At 36.1% G+C, this 25336-nt stretch overlaps 1 protein-coding gene across 1 annotated transcript in view; it reads right to left on the bottom strand.

Moving 5' to 3' along the window:
• Positions 1-25336, bottom strand: part of TFEC (transcription factor EC) — a 207987-nt gene that overhangs the window by 145534 nt on the left and 37117 nt on the right. The window contains exons 2-5 of the mRNA XM_011937363.1: positions 24218-24536; positions 21579-21646; positions 16096-16142; positions 14903-15121 (exon numbers count right to left, since the gene is read on the bottom strand). Coding sequence (XP_011792753.1) covers positions 14903-15100 — 198 coding nt within the window. The 5' untranslated portion in view covers positions 15101-15121; positions 16096-16142; positions 21579-21646; positions 24218-24536. The remainder of the gene's footprint in view (positions 1-14902; positions 15122-16095; positions 16143-21578; positions 21647-24217; positions 24537-25336) is intronic.

Below are 25336 nucleotides of genomic sequence, written 5' to 3' on the forward strand. Positions count from 1 at the left end.
AGAGAGAGAAAGAAAGAAAGAAAGAAAGAAAGAAAGAAAGAAAGAAAGAAAGAAAGAAAGAAAGAAAGAAAGAAAGAAAGAAAGAAAGAGAAAGGAAAAGAAAAGAAAAGAAAAGAGAAAAGAAAAGAAAAGAAAGTGGGCAGGGTAAAAGAATGTAACTATAATTCAATTTTCTATACTTCATGCAGAGTAAAGTAAATACAGGAGACTATGAAGTATGCAGACCATGATAATAGATATCCGTATACAGTAGTCCTCCTTTATCCATGGGAGGATATGTTCTAGGATCCCTAGTGGATGCCTAAAACTGCATTAGTACTGAACCCTATATTTACTATGTTTTCTCCTCTATAGACATGTCTATGATAAAGTTTAATTTACAAATTAGCTTCAGTCAGATATTAACAACATAATAAAATAGAACAATTATAACACTATGCAAACATCAATATTCTTGCACTTTTGGGCCTTTATTAAGTAAAATAAGGATGACTTGGACACAAGCAGTGTGAGACAGCAAAGGTTAATCTGATAACGAAAATGGCTACTAAGTAACTAAGAGGAAGTAGCTTACATAGTGTGGCGATGCAGGACAAGAGATGATTGGTTTTCCACAGGGGACAGAGAAGGAAGGTGTGTAATCTCATCACACTCCTCAGAATGGAGCACAATTCAAAACTTATGAATTGTTTATTTCTGGAATTTTGTATTTGAAATTTTTAAACCGTGGTTAACCATGGATAACCAAAAACAGCACAAACAAAACTGTGAATAAAGAAAGATTATTTTACTGCAATACCCAGAGCAACCGCTAAAAAACAAAACAAAACCATCCAATGATATGTACTCGAAATAGTGTAAATAAATCAAAATGGAACTCTGAAAAATGTTTAAATTATCTACAGTAAGGACAAAAAAGGGAAATCAAAGAATGAGAAACAGAGTAAACAAACAAACAATAAATAAATAAACTGACAGACTTAACCCTTCACATATCAATAGTTACATTAACTGTAACTGTTCTAAACATGTCAATCAAAAGATAGAGATTAGCAAGATGGATAAAAACATGACCAAAATGATAAGAAACTTGCTAAAAACATGATAATATAAGCAAATTGAGTGGATACAAAAAGATATACTATGCAAACATTAACTTTTTTTTTTCTTTTTTTTTTTCAGACAGAGTCTCACTCTGTCGCCTAGGCTGGAGTGCAGTGTCACTATCTCAGCTCACTGCAACTTCCCTCTTCCTGGTGCAAGTGATTCTCCTGCCTCAGTCTCCCGAACATCTAGGACTACAGGCTTGCACCACCATGCCCTGCTAATTTTTTCTATTTTAGTAGAGATGGGGTTTCACTGTGTTGCCCAGACTGGTCTCGGCCTCCCAAAGTACTGGGGTTACAGGCATGAGCCACTGCACCCAGCCGCAAGCATTAACTTTTAAATACCAAGAGTAACTATATTAATATCACATAAAATAGACTTCTGAGCAAAAAGACTTAAGCAGAAACATAGAAGACTATTACCTAATAGTGAAAGAGTGAATCCACCAAGAACACCTAGTCATCCTACTGTACATGCACCAAACAATAGTTCATCAACCTATATAGAAGGAAAACTGAGAAAACTGAAAGAAAAATAGACAAATCCACAGTTTTAATTGGCGATTTAAATACCCTATAACCGTTAAAGTAACTGAACTTGTAATTTGAAAACTTACAATAAATTAATCTTTAGGCCCAGATGACCAAACATTAACTAAGAATTGGCACCAATTATATGGAATCTCTTTCAGAAAATATAATGTTTCCTAACTTATGTTATGAGATCAGCATCACCTTGATACCAAAACCAGACAAAAACAACAAAAGGAAGAAAGAAAAGAAGAAAGAAATAGAAAGGGAGGGAGGGAGGGAGGGAAAATTACACATCAATATCTTTCATAGATTTAGGTGCAAAAGTCTTCAACAAAATATTGGCAAATTGAATCTAGCAATGTATAAAAACAGTTCTTACACATGATACCAAAAGCACAATCCATAAAACAAATATTCATTAAATTGGACTTTACCAAAATTAAATTTTTTTCTCTGTGAAAGATCTTGTTAAATGGATGAAAAGATAGACTGGGGAATAAATATTGGCAAACCACATGTCCTAGAAAGAACTGGTATCAAAAATATGCAGAGAGAAAAACTGATCAAGTAAGGAATTTGTTTCACTGATCTTCACGTTTTTTACACATTTCTCTTCTCTTGCAGATTTACAGGATTTAGTACAAGATTCTAGTAATGAGTGTACTGGGTTAAATAATTAGGAAAGTAAGGTTCTGCTAACTGGCAATCCCGAATAGCAATATGTGGTAGATTTTTACAGTTAGAGAACCCAGTGAATCACACCTCCCTCTATCCACTCCATTATGCAGTCTTCTCCCACGGTGACTCTAGAGTTAGCCATGATGATTTGGCTGAAGGGACAACATGCAAGTTGAAGTTTAAAATGCTTTCCACATTAGGACCAGTCCCCTTTTTTCCTGCTTTTAGATCCACATATGAAGAAGCCAAACCATACTGCTAGAGACACATGGCTCAGCCAACAGCCATCAGTCAGTCTCAAAGAAGAATTTTGAGTGAGGCTGTCATGATTGTATATTTAGAAAACCCCATTGTCTCAGCCCAAAATCTCCTTAAGCTGATAAGCAACTTCAGCAAAGTCTCAGGATACAAAATCAATGTGCAAAAATCACAAGCATTCTTATACAACAATAACAGACAAACAGAGAACCAAATCAGGAATGAACTCCCATTCACAATTGCTTCAAAGAGAATAAAATACCTAGGAATCCAACTTACAAGGGATGTGAAGGACCTCTTCAAGGAGAACTACAAACCACTGCTCAATGAAATAAAAGAGGACACAAACAAATGGAAGAACATTCCATGCTCATGGATAGGAAGAATTGATATCATGAAAACGGCCATCTGCCCAAGGTAATTTATAGATTCAATGCCATCCCCATTAAGCTACCAATGACTTTCTTGACAGAATTGGAAAAAGACTACTTTAAAGTTCATATGGAACCAAAAAGGAGCCCGCATTGCCAAGACAATCCTAAGCCAAAAGAACAAAGCTGGAGGCATCATGCTGCTTGACTTTAAACTATACTACAAGGCTACAGTAAAACCAAAACAGCATGGTACTGGTACCAAAACAGAGATATAGAACAATGGAACAGAACAGAGCCTTCAGAAAGAATACCACATATCTACAACCATCCAATCTTTGACAAACCCGACAAAACAAGAAATGGGGAAAGGATTCCCTATTTAATAAATGGTGCTGGGAAAACTGGCTAGCTATATGTAGAAAGCTGAAACTGCATCCCTTCTTTACACCTTACACAAAAATTAATTCAAGATGGATTAAAGACTTAAATGTTAGACCTAAAACCATAAAAACCCTAGAAGAAAACCTAGGCAATACCATTCAGGACATAGGCATGGGCAAGGACTTCATGTCTAAAACACCAAAAGCAATGGCAACAAAAGCCAAAATTGACAAATGGGATCTAATTAAACTAAAGAGCTTCTGCACAGCAAAAGAAACTACCATCAGAGTGAACAGGCAACCTACAGAATGAGAGAAAATTTTTGCAATCTACTCATCTGACAAAGGGCTAATATCCAGAACCTATTAAGAACTCAAACAAATTTACAAGAAAGAAACAAACAACCCCATCAAAAAGTGGGCAAAGTATATGAACAGACACTTTTCAAAAGAAGACATCCATACAGCCAACAGACACATGAAAAAATGCTCATCATCACTGGCCATCAGAGAAATGCAAATCAAAACCACAATGAGATACCATCTCACACTAGTTAGAATGGCAATCATTAAAAAGTCAGAAAACAACAGGTGCTGGAGAGGATGTGGAGAAATAGGAACACTTTTAGACTGTTGGTGGGACTGTAAACTAGTTCAACCATTGTGGAAGACAGTGTGGCGATTCCTCAAGGATCTAGAACTAGAAATACCATTTGACCCCGTCATCCCATTACTGGGCATATACCCAAGGGATTATAAATCATGCTGCTATAAAGATACACATGCATATGTTTATTGCGGCATTATTCACAATAGCAAAGACTTGGCACCAACCCAAATGTCCATCAATGATAGACTGGATTAAGAAAATGTGGTACATATACACCATGGAATACTATGCAGCCATAAAAAAGGATGAGTTCATGTCCTTTGTACGGACGTGGATGCAGCTGGAAACCATCATTCTGAGCAAACTATCACAAGAACAGAAAACCAAACATCACATGTTCTCACTCATAGGTGGGAATTGAACAATGAGAACACTTGGACACAGGAAGGGGAACATCACACACTGGGGCCTGTTGGGGGAGGGATAACATTAGGAGATATACCTAATGTAAATGACGAGCTAATGGGTGCAGTACACCAACACAGCACATGTATACACATGTAGCAAACCTGCACGTTGTGCACATGTACCCTAGAACTTAAAGTATAATAAAAAATCAAATAAATAAATAAATAAAAAGAATGTCAATCTCCAGGACACTCACCCAGCAAGATGCATAATGGAAGCAAGCAAATGAATCTAGCCCATATTGCTAACCCAGAGAATCATGAAGAGGTAATACAGTTGTTTTAGGTCACTGATTTTCATAGTAGCTGGTATTGCAACAATGCATAACTAATACAGCATATTATTGCTAAATGTTTAAATTTTACTTAAATATAAGCCTAAATAAATGGGTTAGTCCAATTGAGTAGCTGAGTGCTTTCAACCTTTATTTTAAAAGCTCATAATTATTGTAACTTTTTTAAAATCTGAAGTGTTTATGATGTTCTGAGTGTTTTGGAAGAGATAAACAGCGTCAATGTAGATGGTATGGGAAATTGAATTTATACAGAACCTAATTTGTATATTGTATTTTTAATTTATCAATACTGACTATAGCTCCGATTTCTGTCTGCCTTTATAATATCAAATGGCTAAAAGTTAATAAATTCAGGGTTTACCCAGAAGCAATTAATACATTTTACTAAATATACCTTTATACAAAGAACCAAGCCTTAAACCACCATAGACTGTGGTCTATTTTTCTTATCATCTATTTGAAAATATCCTAAAAGAGAAGATCCAATTGCCAAACATGGAGATCAGCACTCTTAAAAGTTTAAAATGTTCGTCTGTCATTGTAATTTTGCCAAATAACGTTATTAAGAGTAATTTGTGAAATTTACTATTCAAACTACTATTTAGGTCAAACAATCTAGTAAGCACATTAACATGAAAAACATCCCATTTTTCAGCATCTCAACTGCAATAAACCTTAAAGTATGCCAATCTTCATGCTTTAGGGCATAATTTGGTTACCAGCTGGGGTCAGGAAGAAATTTTCCCCATAGTGTAGTATTGCCAATTACCATAGGTGTAGAGCGAACAAGAGAAAGAGTCAGGGGGTTACTTGGTTCTCTAAAGCATCTGGTACTGGAAGCATTCTGAGTGAGAATTCAGGATAAGATGAAACATTCCATTGTCCCTCTATGTCAATTCCAATATTCCTATGAGCTGCCAATATGACACTGCCGCCACAAGGGAGGGATTTTCTACAGAACAGATGTCACTTACAGTATTATGTGGGCTATCTATCTCAACAAATAATTGCTTGGCACTTCTGCCCTATGGCAAGGGTCTGAAAATATGTTAGGGTGAGAACACACCATACAAGCAGATGGGCATAGATAAAAGAAAGAGCAAGAGCATACTGAGCCTGAAATGCATGTGTAAAAGCCAGATGGGAGGGCGGAAGCAAATGTGGTTTTTTTTCTTATCTTTAGTGACTAAAGCCCCAAATCAGGATTTTCCAGCTATTAGTTATTTAGAAGTTCTATTTTAAAATTTCTTTAAATGAGTATGAGTTGCAGGAGGCTCCAATTTATTGAAACAAGGAAACATTGCCTTTTTGGCATAAACTGCAATTCACATTTGAAAATGATTGCATTTTTCTTAAGCCCTGACACTGATAGGAGACTCCCAACACCAATGTCTCCCACTTTCATGCCCCCACCCCAAAAAAAAAGAAAAAGGAAAAAACTAGGCTGGGATAAGAGGATGGACACAAAGACTGACAATGAATGACAAAGGACAATTGAGATGGGACTTGCCTGAGAGAGACAGCAAGAGAGGAAAAAAAGTCCTTTTAAAATATCAATAAGAGAATCAAAGAAAGCAAGATCCTTTTTCTGATAAAAGGGGAAAAGTTAATAACAGTGAAGAAAGAGAAGGGAATTGCAATATGCTCCTACTGTAATGGAAGAAAAGAAGATGAAGGTAGAATCAGAAAGTAACAACTTTAAATAAGTTTAACATATATGTTACTTTGACACTTTACACAATCTGTGGATTAAAGTTTTAAAAATATTCAAACTACTTGCCCCAATAGTAAACCTGACTAGCTATTTAAATAATTAGTTGGAAAAAGAAGAGGGGTGTTCTTGTTCACAGGAACCAGCAAAGAAATTTTCACTTTTAAAATACATTGATTGCAGAAAAGACCTTGGGGGCAGTTGGGGCAGGGGGGCAATAATGAAAGCATTGTAAATTATTAAAAGGCATTAAGTTATATCTCAAAATTAGAAAATGCTTGAGGGCATTATTGATACATTTTTATGTCTGAAATGGGATGCAAGTAATAACTGAAAGTTTTCTAGACAAAAATAATTTTGCCATTCAGTAATGTCTGAAAACTGTGATTCAACTGAACATTTGTTCATATGTTGGACCTGGTTCAAAGACGACTGTTATGGAAAACTCTAACCATTGCTTACTAGTGTCCTTTTCTATGGTCTTTTAATCTTAAGGAATACTGGAGAAATTATTTAATTTTTATCGTAAGATATTAGTCCTATCACATGCTTCTCTGTTTTCAAAGTTTAATAATCCACCCTTAATTATTAATAAAGAAAAACAGGATACAAGGTTCTTATGGAGAGTATAACCTCACATTTTTCTATCTGGCTTCTAGCTATAGTCTAGCTTAGAAAAGTATAATGTGGGAGAAATTACCTAAGAATCAACCATATAATTTATTTACTCTTCCCAGTACTCAAAGCAAAAAAGGTCAGTGGGAGGGTTAAGGATACACCACCCCATTTCAGCAGACTTAGGAGTTGGACTTGATCTGAAAGAAAATGAGAAGCCACTGAAGAACTTTCATTGGTGTGTTTGTTTAGGAAAGGGGTATCATAGTCACATTTAGATGGTGACTAATCTCTGAGGATACGTGGTAGAGAAAGACTGAATAGGAACAAGACTGGAGCCAAGGACACCAATGTGGAATATTGTAAGAATACAGAAATAATGATGACAAATAATGATGACCTTGATTAGGGTGGTAGCAGCCACAATAAAGGAAGGAGGATAGATTTGAGAACTCTTCACAAGGCAGATTCAACAGGATTTGGCAATAACAGGGATGAAGGAGAGAGAATGAAAGGATGACCCCAATTTTAAGACTTGACTAAGTGTATGAATAAGTATTCCAGTTATGAAGTACACAACACATAAGAATAAGCAAGTTTTTCATTTCATTTGTGCTTGTGGCGGCATATGGAGAAACTAGCTTATTAATTTAGTTTGGGTCTAATTACTGAATTTGAAGTGGCATCTAGGTAGAAGAAGATGGATACTTGGATGTGTAGCTCAGAGGAGGGCTATAAATGAGACAAATATTTGTAGGTTATTAACATTTACATGTATCAAAGCAGTGTTAGTGGATAAATTTGCCTGTGATAGTATGAAAAGTCAAAAACAAAGAAATCCAAAAACAGTTTTAAGGAAAACCAAATATTTGGTAATCACCTACTGTGCTCTAGTTTCCGGAGCTGCATCTATCAATAAGACAGGCAGGGTCCCTTCTCTCATGCAGTTACATTTTCAGTGAATGAGTCAAACAATTAACCAAGAAACAAAAACAACAATAAAAACCCTAAGATAATAGTGCGGTGTTTTCAGAGACTTTTAAAGGTTGTGTAGAAAATAACACAGCAATGGTAATAATGATTGCCTGGAACTGGCAGAACATTTTCAGGGAGAGGCTGGAAGTAAGACAAGCAAAGGAAAGCCTGAGGGAACATCTGGAGCCCCGGGGAAGCAGAGCCAGAAATGGGAATAGGTCTCCATAAAGACAAAAGCAGGGAAGCTGTGATCACTCAGAGCCAACCAAGACACCAGAAAGGGGAAAGTTTGTCTTCTCTCTGATAAGAGCACTAGAAGATGAAAAGTGATTCTGCCAAAGCTGCTGCTTACACAGGATTCAGAGTAGTCAGAATGGACAAGTCTCAAAAAAGTTGTAGAAAGACAATGACTTGAACTTAAACTCTAGAAAGCTGAAAGGACAGCAGGAATGATGGGTAGCTGTCGTATCTAGTGAGCAAAAATAATAATTAACGAATAACCAAGACATGATATTTCCTTATATTTTGAACTGAATCTCTTAGTTTCTATAGTTAAATATCGATATTAAAATGTAATGTTGAATAGAAATGTATATTATTTCTGTTTTTGTCAATTATCTATATCTGAAATTTTAGCCACAGGGTCAGTTAACACGTAGAGACACCATTATTCATTCAGTGGCAGCTACTAGAAATAATTAGCATCTGTGTCTCCGGACATGCATATTTAAAAGATAATTGAAAATGAGGAGAGCAGTTTGCCACTAAAAATTAGCAAAACAAAGTTATTTGTTGAGTATATATTATTTTAAAAATCTAAAGAAATATTTTTGATCAATGTCATCATGCATTTTCAAATAACTATGGGAAATTTAAAGAGGTCGCTACTAGTTATGATAAACTCCTAAAAGCCTTCAGAAGAGGAGACATACAAGAAAAATTTGAAAATGGACAACAGTCTTTACATTTACAGAGGAAGATTATGAAGTTAAAGGTGACCAATTTTCTATGTTTCAAGATAAGTAAAAGGAAATTACACTAAAATTACAGGTCAATAATAGTGAAGAAAAGGGAGAACATTAATATTCTAACTTCTGCAGATCCTGCAATTTATTACCCAAAGGTTGTCTGATTCTCTCTGCTTTATTACCTAAAATCAAGACAGACTCAGAGATGTAGGTATTGATTAATAAGAACCACAGTGCCATACTGCCTTCTACTTGAGGACTCTAAGAGAACAGGTGACTCCCACTCTAATTTCCCTCGGCTTCAGTGAGCCATTTTCCTCCATTAGTAAGCTCTTGGGCTATCAAGCTGTTTCACAGGGTATTAGATGCTGAGTCTCAGCTGTATAATATATGTTATTCAGACAACACAATGGGCATTATATGACTTCTTTAAGCTTCTTGATTATGGTGTTGATCAAAATGCTTATAAACTTAGCATAAGCATGGCTACTATTTCAGTTCCTCCAGTACTCATTATCAGAGAATGCGAGATACATTTGCTCAAGTCTGAACCATGCATTCCTCACATTTATAACAAAAGGAAACTCTGGGGGAAAATGTCTTCATCCTTATTTGAAAAATATTTTTACAGACAATGCACAGTTGTTTTTACTTTTTCAGCTTTGCAGTTTCTCTAATTTCTATCCCTTTTATCAACTCTATAGGCAGACGGACTTAAAGTATGTAAAATATAATGTGCAGGCCACTTGACATAATTTTTTAAGCCTGAGTTTCACAAAAAAAAAAAAAAAACTAAAGTTTTAAGAGGTCTTTGAAATATATGACTTCAAAAGGGTGTTCAGCATAAATGTAAATGAGATTTATATCTGGAGGAGATGACCAAATCCTACAGGTTATTTAACAAATTTAAAACACCCAAAGCACAACCAGAAAATGAGATCTAAACATCGAAGACTTAGCTACTGAGGTTGTGATTGAATATTTTTTCCTCCTCGTGTTCCATAAGTTTTACCTCTGTGTCAGGATTAATATCCTCTATATACATCTCTTGGTATTTTTTATATTTTGAATCCCAACTCCATTCCCTGCAGCCCTCCAGCCTTATGGCCCCAGAGAAAAGGAAGGATGAATGCCAATGCTGGAAAAAGGAAGATGTAAGAAGTTTCCAGCAGACCAAGATATCGTATGTTTTCTCCAAAGAAAATTATAGAAAGAGGACAAACAGAGACTGGGAGGCAGATATGAGGGTCCTGATCCCCTGTTCTGGCACAAAACCACTAGTACATATGCGATGGAAAGTTTGCAAAAGGACAGAAACTCCAGTGTATCCACTATCACTGTTTCAATAAATGTAAATGTTAATAACCTACAAATATTTTTCTCCAGTTTATAGCCTTTCTCTGAGCTACGCATTCAAGTATGCAACTGCCTCTACCTAGGGGCCTCTTCAAATTCAATGCAGTCCAACAGAGAAAAGAAAAATACACAGGAGAAGCACCTTAGTGTTAAAGCACTTTAGTGTGTCAAAAATGGTGACCTAAACATCCCTGCATGCTCCCAGTGGATGAGGGGCAGCAACCAAAAGAGTCTAGCCTGGGCTCTGTGTTTGAGACTCCAGATCTGTTGGCATTGACCGCTGGTGTTGATGCTGCCAGGAAAACATGCTATGAATCCTGTTAGCCACAGACTCAGCAATGCAAGCCAGGAGGAAGGCCAGTGGCAGGCAGAGAAAGAAGCATCTTGGAGGTAGCCATCCAGGTGAGAGGACATAAGCACATGAAAGCTTTGCTTCACATCCATGAAAGTCTGAGTGTTTGCCAAAAAGAGACAGATTTAACCTTAAAGTAACCACTTTACACAAAAGGCTTGGAGACATTTAACTGGGAAGTTACATTTTCATCCTAATATCCTCTCCCCAATTAGCAAGCTCCTTTTTCCCATCTCTTTCCACCTTCCATCCCCAAGTAAGATGTACATGTTGATAGAGTGGTGCGGAATTCAAGATGTTGTAGAAAAGAAAAAAGCTACATTTTTCTCATAATTTTCCACCTCTCTACCCTTATCAACAAAATTAAAGTAAGCATTCCAAGAAGGTAGAGCTTCTCACATAGAGTACCTCTATTCACATTCAACATAGAGCTGACATACGATGTTGCTTAGAAACAGTGTCCTATTGATTAAAGAATACCTCTTATTTTAAATACTCCAAAAACAGTCTAATTTCACTCTTTAAAATAATTTAATAAACATTTGTTGAAACACATTACTGTTTGGACGAACGGAGGCAAGATGGTGCACTTCCGGGTTCTTCATCCCCCCCTCCCAACTTTTCCCCCCCTCCCAACTTTTCCCGCGCGCGCGAATATGCAGCCGGCGACCAGGGAAGGTGCAGACCAACTGGGCATGCACCAGGTGACGTCAATCCAAAGAGACCAAGATTTACCTGGTCGCACCTGCGGAACGCCCCCGACACGCCCGTGCCCCGCCTATTGCCCTCCCACTCCTAGAAAAGCCGCTCTCCACCAGTGAGCCGCGGTCTTCCTCCAGCCCCACTGAAGTCGGGATGCAGGAACCCCGCCCGAGAGCCCCACGGCGGGGGGACTCTGTCGGCCTTCTTTGCCGGAGGCCGACAGACTTCTTCCCCACACCTTAGGTTACCAAAATAAACTTGCAGTTTTGCTCCTACACTTGCCTACCCGCTGGTTCTTTTGTGCCCGCTCTGGTGGTCTTAGAAAAACAAATCAATTACAAGGTGTCAATAAGAAGTCTCACAGCATTTAAAAGACACGTATCACAGTGTAAGTCTCTAAGGCTTAGAATCTTTCCAGCAATGTACCTCAATACTTAGTCAAAGTGTGAGCTGACTGATGACTTCACATAGCTTTTTTGGTTTTTTTTTTTTTTGCTTTTTTGAAACAGAGTTTTCCTGTCACCCAGGCTGGAGTGCAGTGGCACAATCTTGGTTCGCTGCAGCCTCCACCTCCCAGGTTCAAGCGATTATCCTGCCTCAGCCTCCCAAGTAGCTGGGGCTACAGGCACATGCTACTACACCCAGCTAATTTTTATAATTTTTTTTAGTAGAGATGGGGTTTTTGGCCAGACTGGTCTCCAATGCCTGACCTCAAGTCCTTATGTCCACTTGTCTCGGGCTCCCAAAGTGCTGGGATTGCAGGCATGAGCCACCATGCCCGGCCAACTTCAGACAGTTTCAAAGTGGGCAATACCTTCATAAAGTCACTGAAGACAAAAAAAAAAAAAAAAAAATCTCAGCTTTTTGAGGCCAGAAATGTAATTCTTATCACATCGCACAGTTTTGAACAAACTCTGAAATGTTGGCACATGCTAACCAAAGGCAAGGTTGACCAAATGCACCCAGGGTGCCTGTCTACATATCACTTTGCAGAGTCTGAAGTCTGTTCATCACGTGTTAACTTTTCTTTTTATTGCATAGGCTGATCCTGTTCCCCATCAGAAACAGGATTTCCTACCTTAGATTTTTTAAATGTTTAAGATTTAGAGACTATATTTGGGTCAAATCAACTTTAACTGTTCAAAACAAAATTGACAGAATTATCTTAATGGACAATATGAGTTCAAAGCTCTCCATCCTGCAGATGAGATTGAAGAGATCTAATCACCTAGGGTGTTAAATGGTGAAGACTTAACTAAGACAATAAGAGCAGGCATCATAATGACCTGTGTTAATAGCCACAAATTGAGATAACTGCCTGGCTCATGCAATTACTTGGAGGCCATATCTGTACAACCCCTTTTGCCTCCCAGTTCTAATAACAGACAATCCCTTGCCTCTCTCCCTACAGCCATCAAAGCAAACACCTGACTTTTTAAAACAATGAGCACTTACCATCTTCGTCATAATGACCAGGCCAAGGGCTAGACATGTGACCCAGCAAATGTTCCCTAGAATAGTTCATTCACACTGGAGCTGAATAACATTACTCATTTTTCTTGATGGCAAGCTGTGAGGATGTGAGCCTGGAGGGACTGAAGCCTATACTGTTTGCTGCAAGGAGGAGCTGGTCTGAGAACAAAGACAATATGCAGAGAGAAGCACAGATGAGACAAAGAGCTGTTCCTTGTGATATTTCAAGTTCTGGCTCTAGTCACCCCTGATATTAGCTCTCTTTCCTGGAAATAGCAGCCAACAAATTCACTCTGTGGCTTCATCTACTTCATAATGGGTTACTCTTACTGACAATCATCCGCGTTTTCAATAATAAAGCTAGTGAGAAAGTAGCGGAACCCAACAAAGCAGACAAATAAGAACCACTAGGTCATAGTCAGAAAACAGTAATGCTGGTGCTAGTCATGCAATTTTGAGATTATTTCTTAAAATGGCTGAACCTCAGTTCAAAATCTGCAAATGGGGCTTCCAGCTACTGAACTAGATTATTGAAGAATTAGAATACTATATGTAAAGTGATTTGCATGATGCCTGTCCCATAGCACTTGCTTACAAAGTGCTAAAAATGTATTGTTTTGATCATGAGGTTGTGAGGATAATGATGAGGAAGACCCAAAGAAAACAAGGATTATAGAACTCAGAATCTTCTACAACTTTTCATTAAAACCCTACTGGCTTAAATATTTTTGAGGACCAAAAAAAAAAAAAAAAAAAAAAAAAAACTGCAAGCACTGAAAAAGAAAAATGTAATGAAGTTAGAAGTAATTATAAACAGAACATACTGATTATTTTAAGAAGCAATGGTATTTGAAAGTTCAACTTACAATAAATAAGCATTGTTATTGAAAGTTTACTCAAGGTCAATGAAATAGTCTTATTTTTAAGAAAAAATGTAATATGAAAAATAAAGCAAGTATTATTGATATAGCTGCTTCCTGAAAATGGAGGTGGCAATACTTGCAGGCCCAATTCAAATGTCTCCACAATAACAAAGCCTTCCTTGACATCACCAAAGCCATGTATGATACTGTACACCACACCAATGGTGCAAAGCTTTTCCTTCATTGGATTTATTTATTTCCCATTCTGCGCTAAAACCCTCGTAGCAAGGCCTCTTTTTTCATATCTGTACCTTTAAAATGTAGCTCAATAACTTGGTCAAAAGCAGGTGCTCAAAATATAGTGTTAAAATTAGACTCAATTTCAGATGTACACTGAGAGTGTGAGACATGGGTTCCAATCTTGCTCCTGCCACTTGCTAGATGCGCTACCTTGAATAATCCTTGATATAGGATTATATCCTCATAGTGTTTGCTTTCAAAGTTACCTACACTAACTTCCTACCCCAGTACAAAAATTCCATCTCAATGCATTTTCTCCCTCTACACACTGTGATAGATCCTCTACAAAACGTAATCTTCAGTCAAACTTCATAACCAGCTTTTGGCATAACTATTATCTTTCACATTGAATAAGTCAAAAAAGCAATGCTTTATAAGGCCCACTATCAGACAGCCAGCAATGCAGACTCAGAATTCTAACTTTAAAAAACAGTCCTTCCTACACACTACACCACTTCTCTGTGCCTTAAATGTCTTGGAGTGTTTTTAAAAATTTTATCTCTATTAATAATCTTCATTATGGCATACTACAATGATTGATTCAAATAGCCAAATGAGATGATATAAAACTTCCTTGTAAACTATAAAGTGCTCCAAAATATCAACTAGTAGTAGTATCATGACAATGATGTAGATGATAATGATAATAACAGGAAAGGGAAAACTATGTACTTTGGGTGCTTTGTTGCATTAATATTTCCATGCTGTTAAATGGGTCAGTTACTGTAAATTGTAGCTATTTACTGAGAATTGGGAGGAAGCCCTGGATTTTTATTCTTTTTTTTTTCTTCAGTTTTTCGAGTACAATTAAAATGTACAGATTTTCAGAGGTAGTTACTATGCTTACTTAGAAATTATGGCTATATATGTATACAGATACATACCTTGGTAAAGAATGGTAATTGATTTGAATAAATTTGTGGTCTTGCTGGGACAAGTCTATGCAACATTGGTTTGTATGAAAACTGCATGTGGAACTCTGTTCTCTGGGCGCTGATTTCCTGGCTGATTTGAAGTCTTCTCTCCTTTTCTCCTAATTGTTCTTTCAGCTGAAATTGAAGTCCAGTTAAAGCTTGTAACATATTTCTCTTCTTTTCTTCTCACTATTAGTGGATTTGGAAAAAAGCAGCACTGCAAAACACATACAAAATAATATTTTATCACCTGAGACTACATATTATAAAATAAATTTAGTAAATGATAAGGGAAGTATTTGAAATAGAAAACAAACTCATTCTTTAATGGTTATGGTTCACCCATAAAGAGGTAATTCTTAATGTTCAAGTTTAAAAAAAAAAGATGAGAAGAAACAGTTGGCATTCAGCTAACAATTGTGTTTGGAGATTTGTGCCTGACTTTGTTATTCTGAGCAAAGCCAGGTACCAGTCTCTTGGGATTATGTACAAAGGCAAGAAAAAAAGTGGACATGTACAAACCTCAAAGGTGACTGCTGGGTTAATAAAACAGTCTGTTTTCTGTTCACCCACTCTTGCTCTCAGTGTGCAAGTATATTAAAATATGTCAAAAGGAAAACCATTCGCTGTGCAAAAATAATTCAACTACAACTCACAATTTCCAGCTGGTGGAGTGCCTTAGTGTATTTAAGTGCACTAACAAGTGACCCGTACATCTACCCAGATGAAAGTTGTATCCTCATTAAATGAGAAACAAACACAAAATAGGAACAACTGTCACACAGGAAAACAGACCACAATAGATACCGCATTTCCCACACTCAATTTCTGGCTTGAGCTATGGCAGACTGAACAACAGTGCTGCCCTGGAAGTAACCTCTTAAAAGGGACCGAAAGTAAAACAAGAAAGCTGCTAGGTGACCTAAATGTCTTGCAGATGGTCATCCAAATTCTCATTCAGAGTATCTGGGAAAACATCGTTTTCTTTCGGGCCCTAAAAACTCCCATATTAGGTAAGACATTATATAATAACAGTAACGTGAAGTAACTGGAATAAACAGACCCAACACCCAAGGAATTTAGAATTAATGTGGTAAGTTATATTTTTAAATAACTCTGTTAGATAACCTCCGGTTTTAGCATTTATAAGATATCATACCAACCTTTTATTTTCTGATTTTCTCTAGGGAACTAAATCATTGATAGGACTCTGAAAAGAAAATAAAAGAGAGAAGTTACTGTTTTTTAACTTTAATAATACTGTTCTTATTTGATTCATACATTGTACATTATTATAAGGCAAAAACATACGTCGGATGTTCAATGTGATAAGTTGCATCTTATACACAACAGGACATACAATAGGAGCGTGTGTCTCCAAAAGGCAGATAGACAATATATGGAATAATAAGGGAACACTACTTGAGAGCAAATAACTGATTACAAAAGTATGGTACTAACAATTATTTCAAAGTAGGGTAAGATGTTCCACTTGTATACAGGCAACACCTCTGTTAAAATATTTTCATAGCAATTAGCACATGCTAATTTCCTGTTTACTATTCCCTCCCCTCAACTAGAATATAAGCTCCTCAGGGTAAAATTTATTATATGCTATTTCTTATATCATTAGAACTAGCACAGTCTCTGGCACACAATACAAACTCCAAAATTATTAATTGGTTGTTTGGCTAACTGATTAATTATAGCTGTACACGTGACGATTGGTGCCCAATATTGAATTGTCAACCTCCTACTGGAAAACAGTAGAGGAACTGGAAAGGGAAGATGTTTCTAGAAAGAGACTAATGTTTTCTATGACAAACTGTAGCCCAGGAGCAATGGATATATGTTTGGAAAAAAAGAACCACACAGCTCTAAATTATGTTTTAAACTAGAATATATAAAACAACCATTAACATGAAATTGAAGCCCAATAGAAGAATGTAGGTAATAAGGGATCAGCAAACCAATCTAAATAAATTAAAATGTCTAGGCCCAGACTAATTATGTGAGCTTGGAAACAAGAAAAGTGTTTGAGGAACCAAAGTTAATGATAAGAAAAACTTATTAAAAATAGGAAAAGATAGATTTTTAAAACCAAGAGCTAGTAGCTTGATTTTTAGGCCTCATGAAATTCTAAAGCATATTGATTATTAAACAGCTCGTCTATGAATTCATGAAAAATAAAGTGGAATTCACTAGGAGACAGGGAGCTGGAGTCAAGAGAGTATTGCATGAAGACAAAAGTCCATAGTTCATATTCCGAATGTGTGCTTCCTCTTACTTTAGTGATTTTTCCTTTTTCCTTTTCCCATAGTTAAACTATGTCCCCCGCACCCCCCCTCCCCCGCCCACTGCTACAATAAGTCCTAACTCCTAGTACCTGTAAATATGACCTTATTTGGAAATAAGGGTCTTTGCAAATGTAATTAAGGTACACATTAAGAAGAAGTTATATTAGAGTAGGGTGGGCCCTTAATTCAATATAACTGATGTTACAGAAAGAGGGGAAGAGACACAGAGAACATGGACAGAGAAAGAACTCAATGTGATGAAGAAAGCAGAGATTAGAATCGTGCTAGGAGGCAAGCTTGGAATTCTCCCTCTAAGCCCTCAAGAAGGAACCACTCCTGCTGACAGCTTGATGTGAGAATTCTGTTCTCCAGAACTGTGAAAGAATACATTTCTGTTGTCTTCAGCCACCCAGTTTGTGGTCATTTTTTATGACAGCCCTAGGAAATGAGTACACCATCCTATAAAAAGGAGTTAGTGATGTATCTTCCCCAGGTGATTGTCGGGAGGACTAGAATACAGCATAAGTAAATATTAATTTCAGCAAAGCTTTTTACTAAGATTCTTATAATGCATTCACTGATAAATCTATGTGAGCTCAATTATTAGTTAGGTTCAAATTTGCTAAAATTGCCATTCCCAAAGACAGCTGATTAATAATTCAACATAAACTTAATCTTTCCCAAAATATTCACTTATAGATATACTGAAAATAACTCTCAGGTCTCAGATTTCTATCTTTTAAGGCCTTTTATAGACAAACAGACACAAGTTTTGGAAAGTCACCTGAAGTAATAATGTTAATGATGGACACAGAACCTTTCGTTCATCATTAGTTGTCCAACGTATTTACAGGACTTAGAGAAGTACATAGAATGGATGCTATCCAAATAAGGGAGAAAAAAGTAAGTTGGGAAAAATAAAAGTAACACATTTAAAAATAAAATTCTTGTTATCTTAATAAATTTATTATCCTAACAATATAATGTATTAACCATTATTAGTAGTAATTTAATACTTTAAACATCAAACAGTGCTTGACACAAAGTAGATACTCAATAAAGTACCGTCATTATTAATAGTATGATAAGCTAGAATGATGGACCAGACCCACTTCAGCGAAAAACACACAGTATTTAATTTGGGCTCAAAATTTAAATGGCTGTAAGGTAGAAACTATCCAGGTTCATCATTAATTCATAGGAAATAGATTTGGAGATTTCAATTGATCAAAGTTTCAGTGAATGCATCCAAACAGGGTTTTGTGAGACCTCTAAAACAAAAATAAAACAAAATAAACAACAAATGTGAGAATTTAGGATAAATCAGTAGATGTACGTAAGCCCGTGACAATTTGCAAAGGGCAAGCATAAGGGAGGTTGTTTTTCTAAAAGCAGCAATTCTCCTCTGTAAATGTGAGAGATGTTCTGGATGCTGTGGGGGTGAAGTTCCAAGGGAGATAGAGAGTTTCTGCACACTCCCATCCCACACTTCCAGAAGATGAAGAGATGTAGGTCCCCACGGCATGCGAATCTGAGGAAGCAGATCTCTTGGTGAAAGACCTTTCTTCTGCACCTAGAAACAACCGACGCTTCACAAAAGCAGCATCCAGGAAATGCAACAGCAGTAAAAATTATGAGAGGCTCCCTCAGTTGAAACTGAAGAATGCAAAGAAGGATGACAGAAATGTGAAGGGCTCAAAGAAAGACATCAGCTAGGAAGGGACATTGAAACATCTCACTCTCAGAGAACCAAAGGAGACCCCCCACACCCCCTGTAATGAGGAGGGAGGACATTTGACAGAGAATAAAGACAAAGATATCAGAAGAGAAAAATTTCCCCACACACTGACTGTCACGAACATCAGGGATAGCCAAGAAAAGTAAGGCGGATCTAATGTCAGTAGTGTGGTTCTTTGTTAATTAAACTTCCCTTTTTAAAAGCTGTTAAAGAGTATCACATGTAATGTGGAACCTTCCGGATGTAAGATGTATTTTTCTATATGTTGACTAGGAACATGGAGCCTATAATATTCATCACAGAAGTAATTCGGGCTCTTCAGACCTCAGTTATTTCTAATGCAAGGTTTCAGACAGTTTTGGATACAAACTACTCTCTTTTCCTGTGGCTGCTTTTAAACAAATTTACCAAAAATTCTGTGGCTTCAAACAACACACATTTTTTGTTCTTATAGTTCTGTAGTAGAGAAGTCTGAAAGTAGTTTCCCTAAACTAAAGTCAAGATGTCAGCAGGATAGAGTGACTTTTTTTAGGAGGATTTAGGGGATAATCCACTTTCTTGCTTTTTTCAGATTCTAGAAGCTGCCTATATTCTCTGGCTTGTGGCCCCTTCCTCCATCTTTGAAGTGTGTCACTCCAACCTCTGGTTCCATGGTAACATATCCTTCTCTTTTACTCTGATGTCTGCATCCCTCTTATAAGGACTATGTGATTGCTTTGGGTTCACCAAAGATAACCCCATAAAAAATCTCCCCATCTCAATATCCTTAACTTAATCACATATGCAAGTTTCTTTTGCCATATATAGTAACATCCATAAGTTCCAGGGATTAGGACATGGACATATCTGGGGGTTCATTATTCAGCATACCACATCCACTTAAAAAAGAAACATTATAGGGAGAGAATATAGTATAGAGTGAAAGCATAAACCAGCTTCTTGCTTCACAGACACTTAGAGTGCTTTTTACATGCCCAATGCTTTTATAAGTGCTTAACAAATATTAGTTCATTATTACTCTATACAATCCTAGGGCATAGGGATAATTATAATTCCTCATTTTTCTGAAGAGAAAGCTGAAGTACAGAAAGGATAAGTTATTTGTATATGGCTTTGTGGTTATTTAGAGCTGGTATGAATCCAAATCATGCCTCTTAACTAGGTGACCTTGACACAGTATTTTCACTAGAAAGAACATATTTTACATGGTTGGTGTGAGGGTTTAAATCAAATAATGTATATAAAGTGTTTATCACAGTTCCTGGGTCAAAATTTACTCATTACATGGTAGGTAGTAAAATAACTATGTTAGAGACATTGACCAAAGAAATGGAAAAGAAGAATAAAAATGGTTAGGGAACTAGAAACATTATCATCTTAAAAATGGTAGTTTAGCTTGGAGAAGAAAAGAATTATATGGGGGACATGATAGCTGTCTTGAAATATGTGATGAACTTTCATGTGAAGGAGAAATAGATTTATTTTAATGTTACCCCATAAAACCAAACTGAAACCTAAGGGTGGAAATTACATGATGATAAAATCTGGCTAAAAAAAAAAAAAAAAGAAATATCCAATAATTAGAGTGTTACACGAATGAAAAAGGCCCAGAGTTTTGTAAGCTTTCAGTAAGTTGAAATGTTCAAGCACAAGCTAAATGACTCTCTGTAGTATATAAAATATAGAAAGTTTTTCAACAATGAGAGGAACATTAAAATACATTCATGCATTTATTCAGCAAACATTTACTGACCATCTTCAGTGCACAGTGTCTGTAAGGCCCCTTACAACTCTAAAAATAATAGAATCTACTATTCTATGAATGAGCAAATAAGAGCATATGTCCCCAAAATGTACAGAATTTCGGGCTGATTCTCATTGAAGGGTCTACTGATTCTTTCAGTCAGGTTCACTAGTTTGTCTGGCATGATCTTCAATAAGCTTTATTTTCACAGTCACTTATCACTAGTCACAGGAAGACTTTTTCTATAGCAAAGAATCAGTTCTTAGTGGGAAACTCACTCATTTTTATATTTCTGAGAAAAGAGACTTTTCTCTAAAGGAAAGAATTTTATTTCACAATCGTTGCTTTTTTCTTTCAGTCTATGCAAACAAATGCAATAACATCTTTTAACCAAGAAATAAAGAGAAAAAGAGGATTCCTCTCATTTAATGTTAGCATTTGCCATCCTTGAAAGAATCCAACAAAAATAAACCACTCTGTTGGACCCACAAATAAATTAATTATGGTGGAAATCTATTGAGTCTGATTTGTCCTGGGAGTTATTAAGGGGTTGCCTACCTACTTCTCATTTGATCTGCTTGACTAAATAAGATTGCTTTGCTGGGGAATTACCTGAATTACACACATAATCCAAGAAAGTCTCCAATTAATGACCAAAATGTCCCCAGTGTCGATACCATCCATACAACATTTCACCACACAGCAGTTGATGACATGTATTACACAGCTGTTAGTATGTGTCAGAATTAACCAGCCGATACGATACACCTCTATGTGATTTTTGCTGCTTACAATACTTTCTTAGCAGAAGATACAGAATAGGAATACTAATAACCCAAATACAAGTTGACTTTAATGAGCTCTTACCATGTCATGGTATCATCATAGGCAATTCTTTCAATGGCCATGCCAAGCAGGAACCCCTCTTATCCTATCTAAAGAATGTGATGGAGCCAACATTAAAACTAACAGGGATGTGGAGTTCTTGAACTGTAATTGACTGATAAACCACTTCCACAGTCTTTAACCCTTTCCCTAACAAAGACAAATACGTTAGAAGAAATATTGAAAAGTAATTACAAATCTGTATTTTGATATCTTTTACAGAAATAAACAGTGTGCCAAAGATGGGATTAGAACCTAGTTCTCTAGATACCTATGTTCCAAATAGCTACTGATTAAGTTAAATGTAAAAAGCATTCTCAGCCCTGTGGCCTAGCCACATCACTGAGTTATTAAATATCATGCAAGAGTCTGTATAGGCAAGAATGCTGCTTTAAAATACGGTAAATTTCCTTCTCTTTCCTTTCAAAATGCCCCAAGGCACTCGTATACATTGTGGACACCACTGGTCTGAAAATTCTCAGTTGAGGGAAAAAGAAATCCAAAATCCTTGAATTTATAAGAGCACTAAAAGCATCTAAAATGATAACTATTTTGCCCCTTTAACACCAAAAGATCAACTGATTTTTTATTTTTCCCTTGGAGTTGACCTTTATTTAACCCATGGCATGCCAAAGTTATGGCCTGAAGCAATTTTTTCAGTGACTGCCTTGACTTGGGACAAGAACAGACATTTTACTCACCCTGTCTCTGAATCATCATTCCTTATCACTACTGATGGTCAGTCTAACAAAGAAAAACATTTTTCAACGTTTAGAAAACACTAAAACTTTCTGTTGAATTATTTATTTCCTCCATTTCAAATACGTTCAGACCTGCAAAATGTTTGCAAATTCTAAAATTATCAAATTTTTTCTCAAAGTTTTTTATTAAGCTCTTCAATAAAACGTTTGTATTCAGTTATGTATAAAAAATAATGAGCTCATTGTGCCTGCATCATAAAAAGCTAAAAACCATTTCTTTTGATCAATTGACTACCTGCTGGCATCTTTTCCTAATGGGGAAATTAATTTTAAGGCTTTGTGGTACCTCTTTTGCCCCCTATATAAGTCCTGCACCTATATACAATTGTTCAGGGCACTCTCACTATTTTGAATGTAATAAATGAGGTATATCTAAAGAATTTAGACATGATTAGTAGTGTCTAACACTTTTTCTCTAACAAAAACAAATTCAAGAGTTGCATATTACGAAAGATTACAATACTAAAGAAAAAAGTGCAAAGATATAGTAGGAGGTATTTAATTTAGAGATTAAGAATTTATGGCTATAAGTGCTGGGAGGCACATCTGTGAGTTATCCAAGGGAGAATACAGATTCTCTGGAAGTTTATAATGACACAAATAGCTATATTTCTGGACTGGCATAAATGGGATCCTGGTTATGGGAAGGCAGCATAATAAAATAGCTATCTGTGTCGAAAAGTCTAGCTCAAGGATTTCTACAAAAAACTTTCAATGACAGCAGTATTTATATGAACATAATTTAATATTAGCACAAGCATTTTATTGTGGATCATCTTTACCTGGTTTTATTTCCTGAGCAGCATTATCTTTAGAAAGTCAATGAAAAATGAATCAATATCTACCATACATTGAGCACTTTGCTAAGCATTTAATTTTTATATCCTTTAATAAATCTATTTATTAATGCTTCCCATTTTTACCAAATAGAGGAGCTGAAACTCAACAATCCTAAGTAATTTGCTCCATGCTACACATTTAAGAAGTGGTATATTTAACCCAGATACGTTTGACTTGAAAACAAATACCCCTAAACTCTACATTATACAGAAAAATAGTATTAGCAATAATTGGGAAAAACATGGATCCAGCCAATGCAATAGGTCCGGAAAGATAAATATGAATTAAAATTAATTTTAAAATACACGATTATTAATTGTAAATGACAGAAATAACTACATAGAAAATCTATGAGAAACAACAAGAAAAATAAAATGAGAGCTTAAACACAATAAATTCAATGAATTAACCAAACCATACGTACAACATTTTGAATATATGTTAAATACACTTTAAAAGAGTGAATTTTATTGTATGTAAATTGCATGTCATTAAAAAGTTACAGAAAATGATTACACTAGCCGGTTAATGTGGGGAGAAATGGAATGGAAATGAGAACTGTTCACCGATAGTATGAATGTAAAAATTGGGACAATTTTTCTAGAGGGTAGTTAAATTTTATTTATCAAAATCCAATTATTATATTTTTTTAAATCTAAAGAATTAATCAGAGATGTGGCATTAGGCTTATATACAATAACATTTATCATAGTCTTGTTTGAAAGAGGTCTCCCAAAAGGAATTTAAACAGTGGAAACTATATAAATCCAGGAATTTCTAAATATAGCTTGATACATCCATATAAAGTCATGGTTCAGAATAGTTAATTACATTGGAAATGCTTACAATGTTAAGTAAAACAGACAAGATACAAAAAAGAAAAAAAGAATCCAAAGGTTAAAAAGAAATTTGAGCTGCAATGAATGTTATGAGAGAAGAGGATTTTTTTGCAAAAATATATTCAGTAAGATAAAGGAAGCTGACGCAAAGGTGCACCTGGGTCTAGGAATGAATTCTTACATTTGTTGGTGGAGAATATGCTGTGACTGCTACAACAGAGAGTCGAATGCTTTCTAGCTTGTTCTGTGTTTGTAGAAGCCCCGTGTTTCAGAGAAGAAGATGAAGAAGATGTGTTGCTATTCCATATCACTTTTTCTTGGATAACCAAGACTTCTCCCTCCATGGAACCTTTGCAAAACCTCCTTTCTCTCCATGGAATTTTTTTTTCCTAGATTTTGACTTGGATGGCTCCTGATGCACATTCCACATTCACGTCTTCACTGAAAAGTCACTAGTTCAGTCAGGCTTTCTCTGCCCATTCATAGCAGCATGGCATCACCTGGGAATTTGTTGGAAAGAGAATTTCATGCTCCACCCAAGATTTACTGAATTTGAATCTGCATTTTAACAACATCCTCAGATGATTCTCATGCACACTAAAATTTGAGAAGCACTGTCCTTACAGTCTGTGATAGAGACTGCATGCCAATTCCCTGTATCATTTTCTCCATAGAAATGCTTATGCATGTCTAAAATCATTTATTTGCTTTCTTAAATGTAGTTTCATTAGCATAGAATTTGTCTTTTGCCTGTATTCACAGTTCCTAAATAGTGCTTAATATACTGCTGGGACCCAGTGAACATTTGTTGAATGAAATCACAGAATAGGGAGAGGCATATTTCAGTAATTTTGATTGAAGAAATGCCATTTTATATCTTCACTATCTAAATAACTCTGTCTGTGGGGCCTCGACTATTGATTAAAGCGATGGGAGCTAATAAATTGTGTTCCAGCCCGATGCATCGTGTGCCTGTAATATTTACTGGTTCTATAAAAAACACTAGCTAATAACTTTCAGAAGGATAACCAGTATTATTATATGTAAAAATAAAAGTAGGTTGCTCAAAAAGTTAAACAGAGAATTGCCATGTGACTCAGCAATTGATTTTCTAGGTATATGCCCAAGAGAATGTTCAAACTAATCATACATACAAATGTTCACAGCAGGATCATTCATTAGAGCCAAAACAGTAAAAACAACCCCAAATGTTTATCAATGAATGAAGAAATCTGCAAAATGAGGTATATACCCTCAGTGGAATATTATTCATCCATAAAAAGGAATAAAATATCATTAA

The sequence above is a fragment of the Colobus angolensis genome, unplaced genomic scaffold (genome assembly GCF_000951035.1).
Source record: "Colobus angolensis palliatus isolate OR3802 unplaced genomic scaffold, Cang.pa_1.0 Scaffold163, whole genome shotgun sequence".
NCBI classification, from domain to species: domain Eukaryota; kingdom Metazoa; phylum Chordata; class Mammalia; order Primates; family Cercopithecidae; genus Colobus; species Colobus angolensis.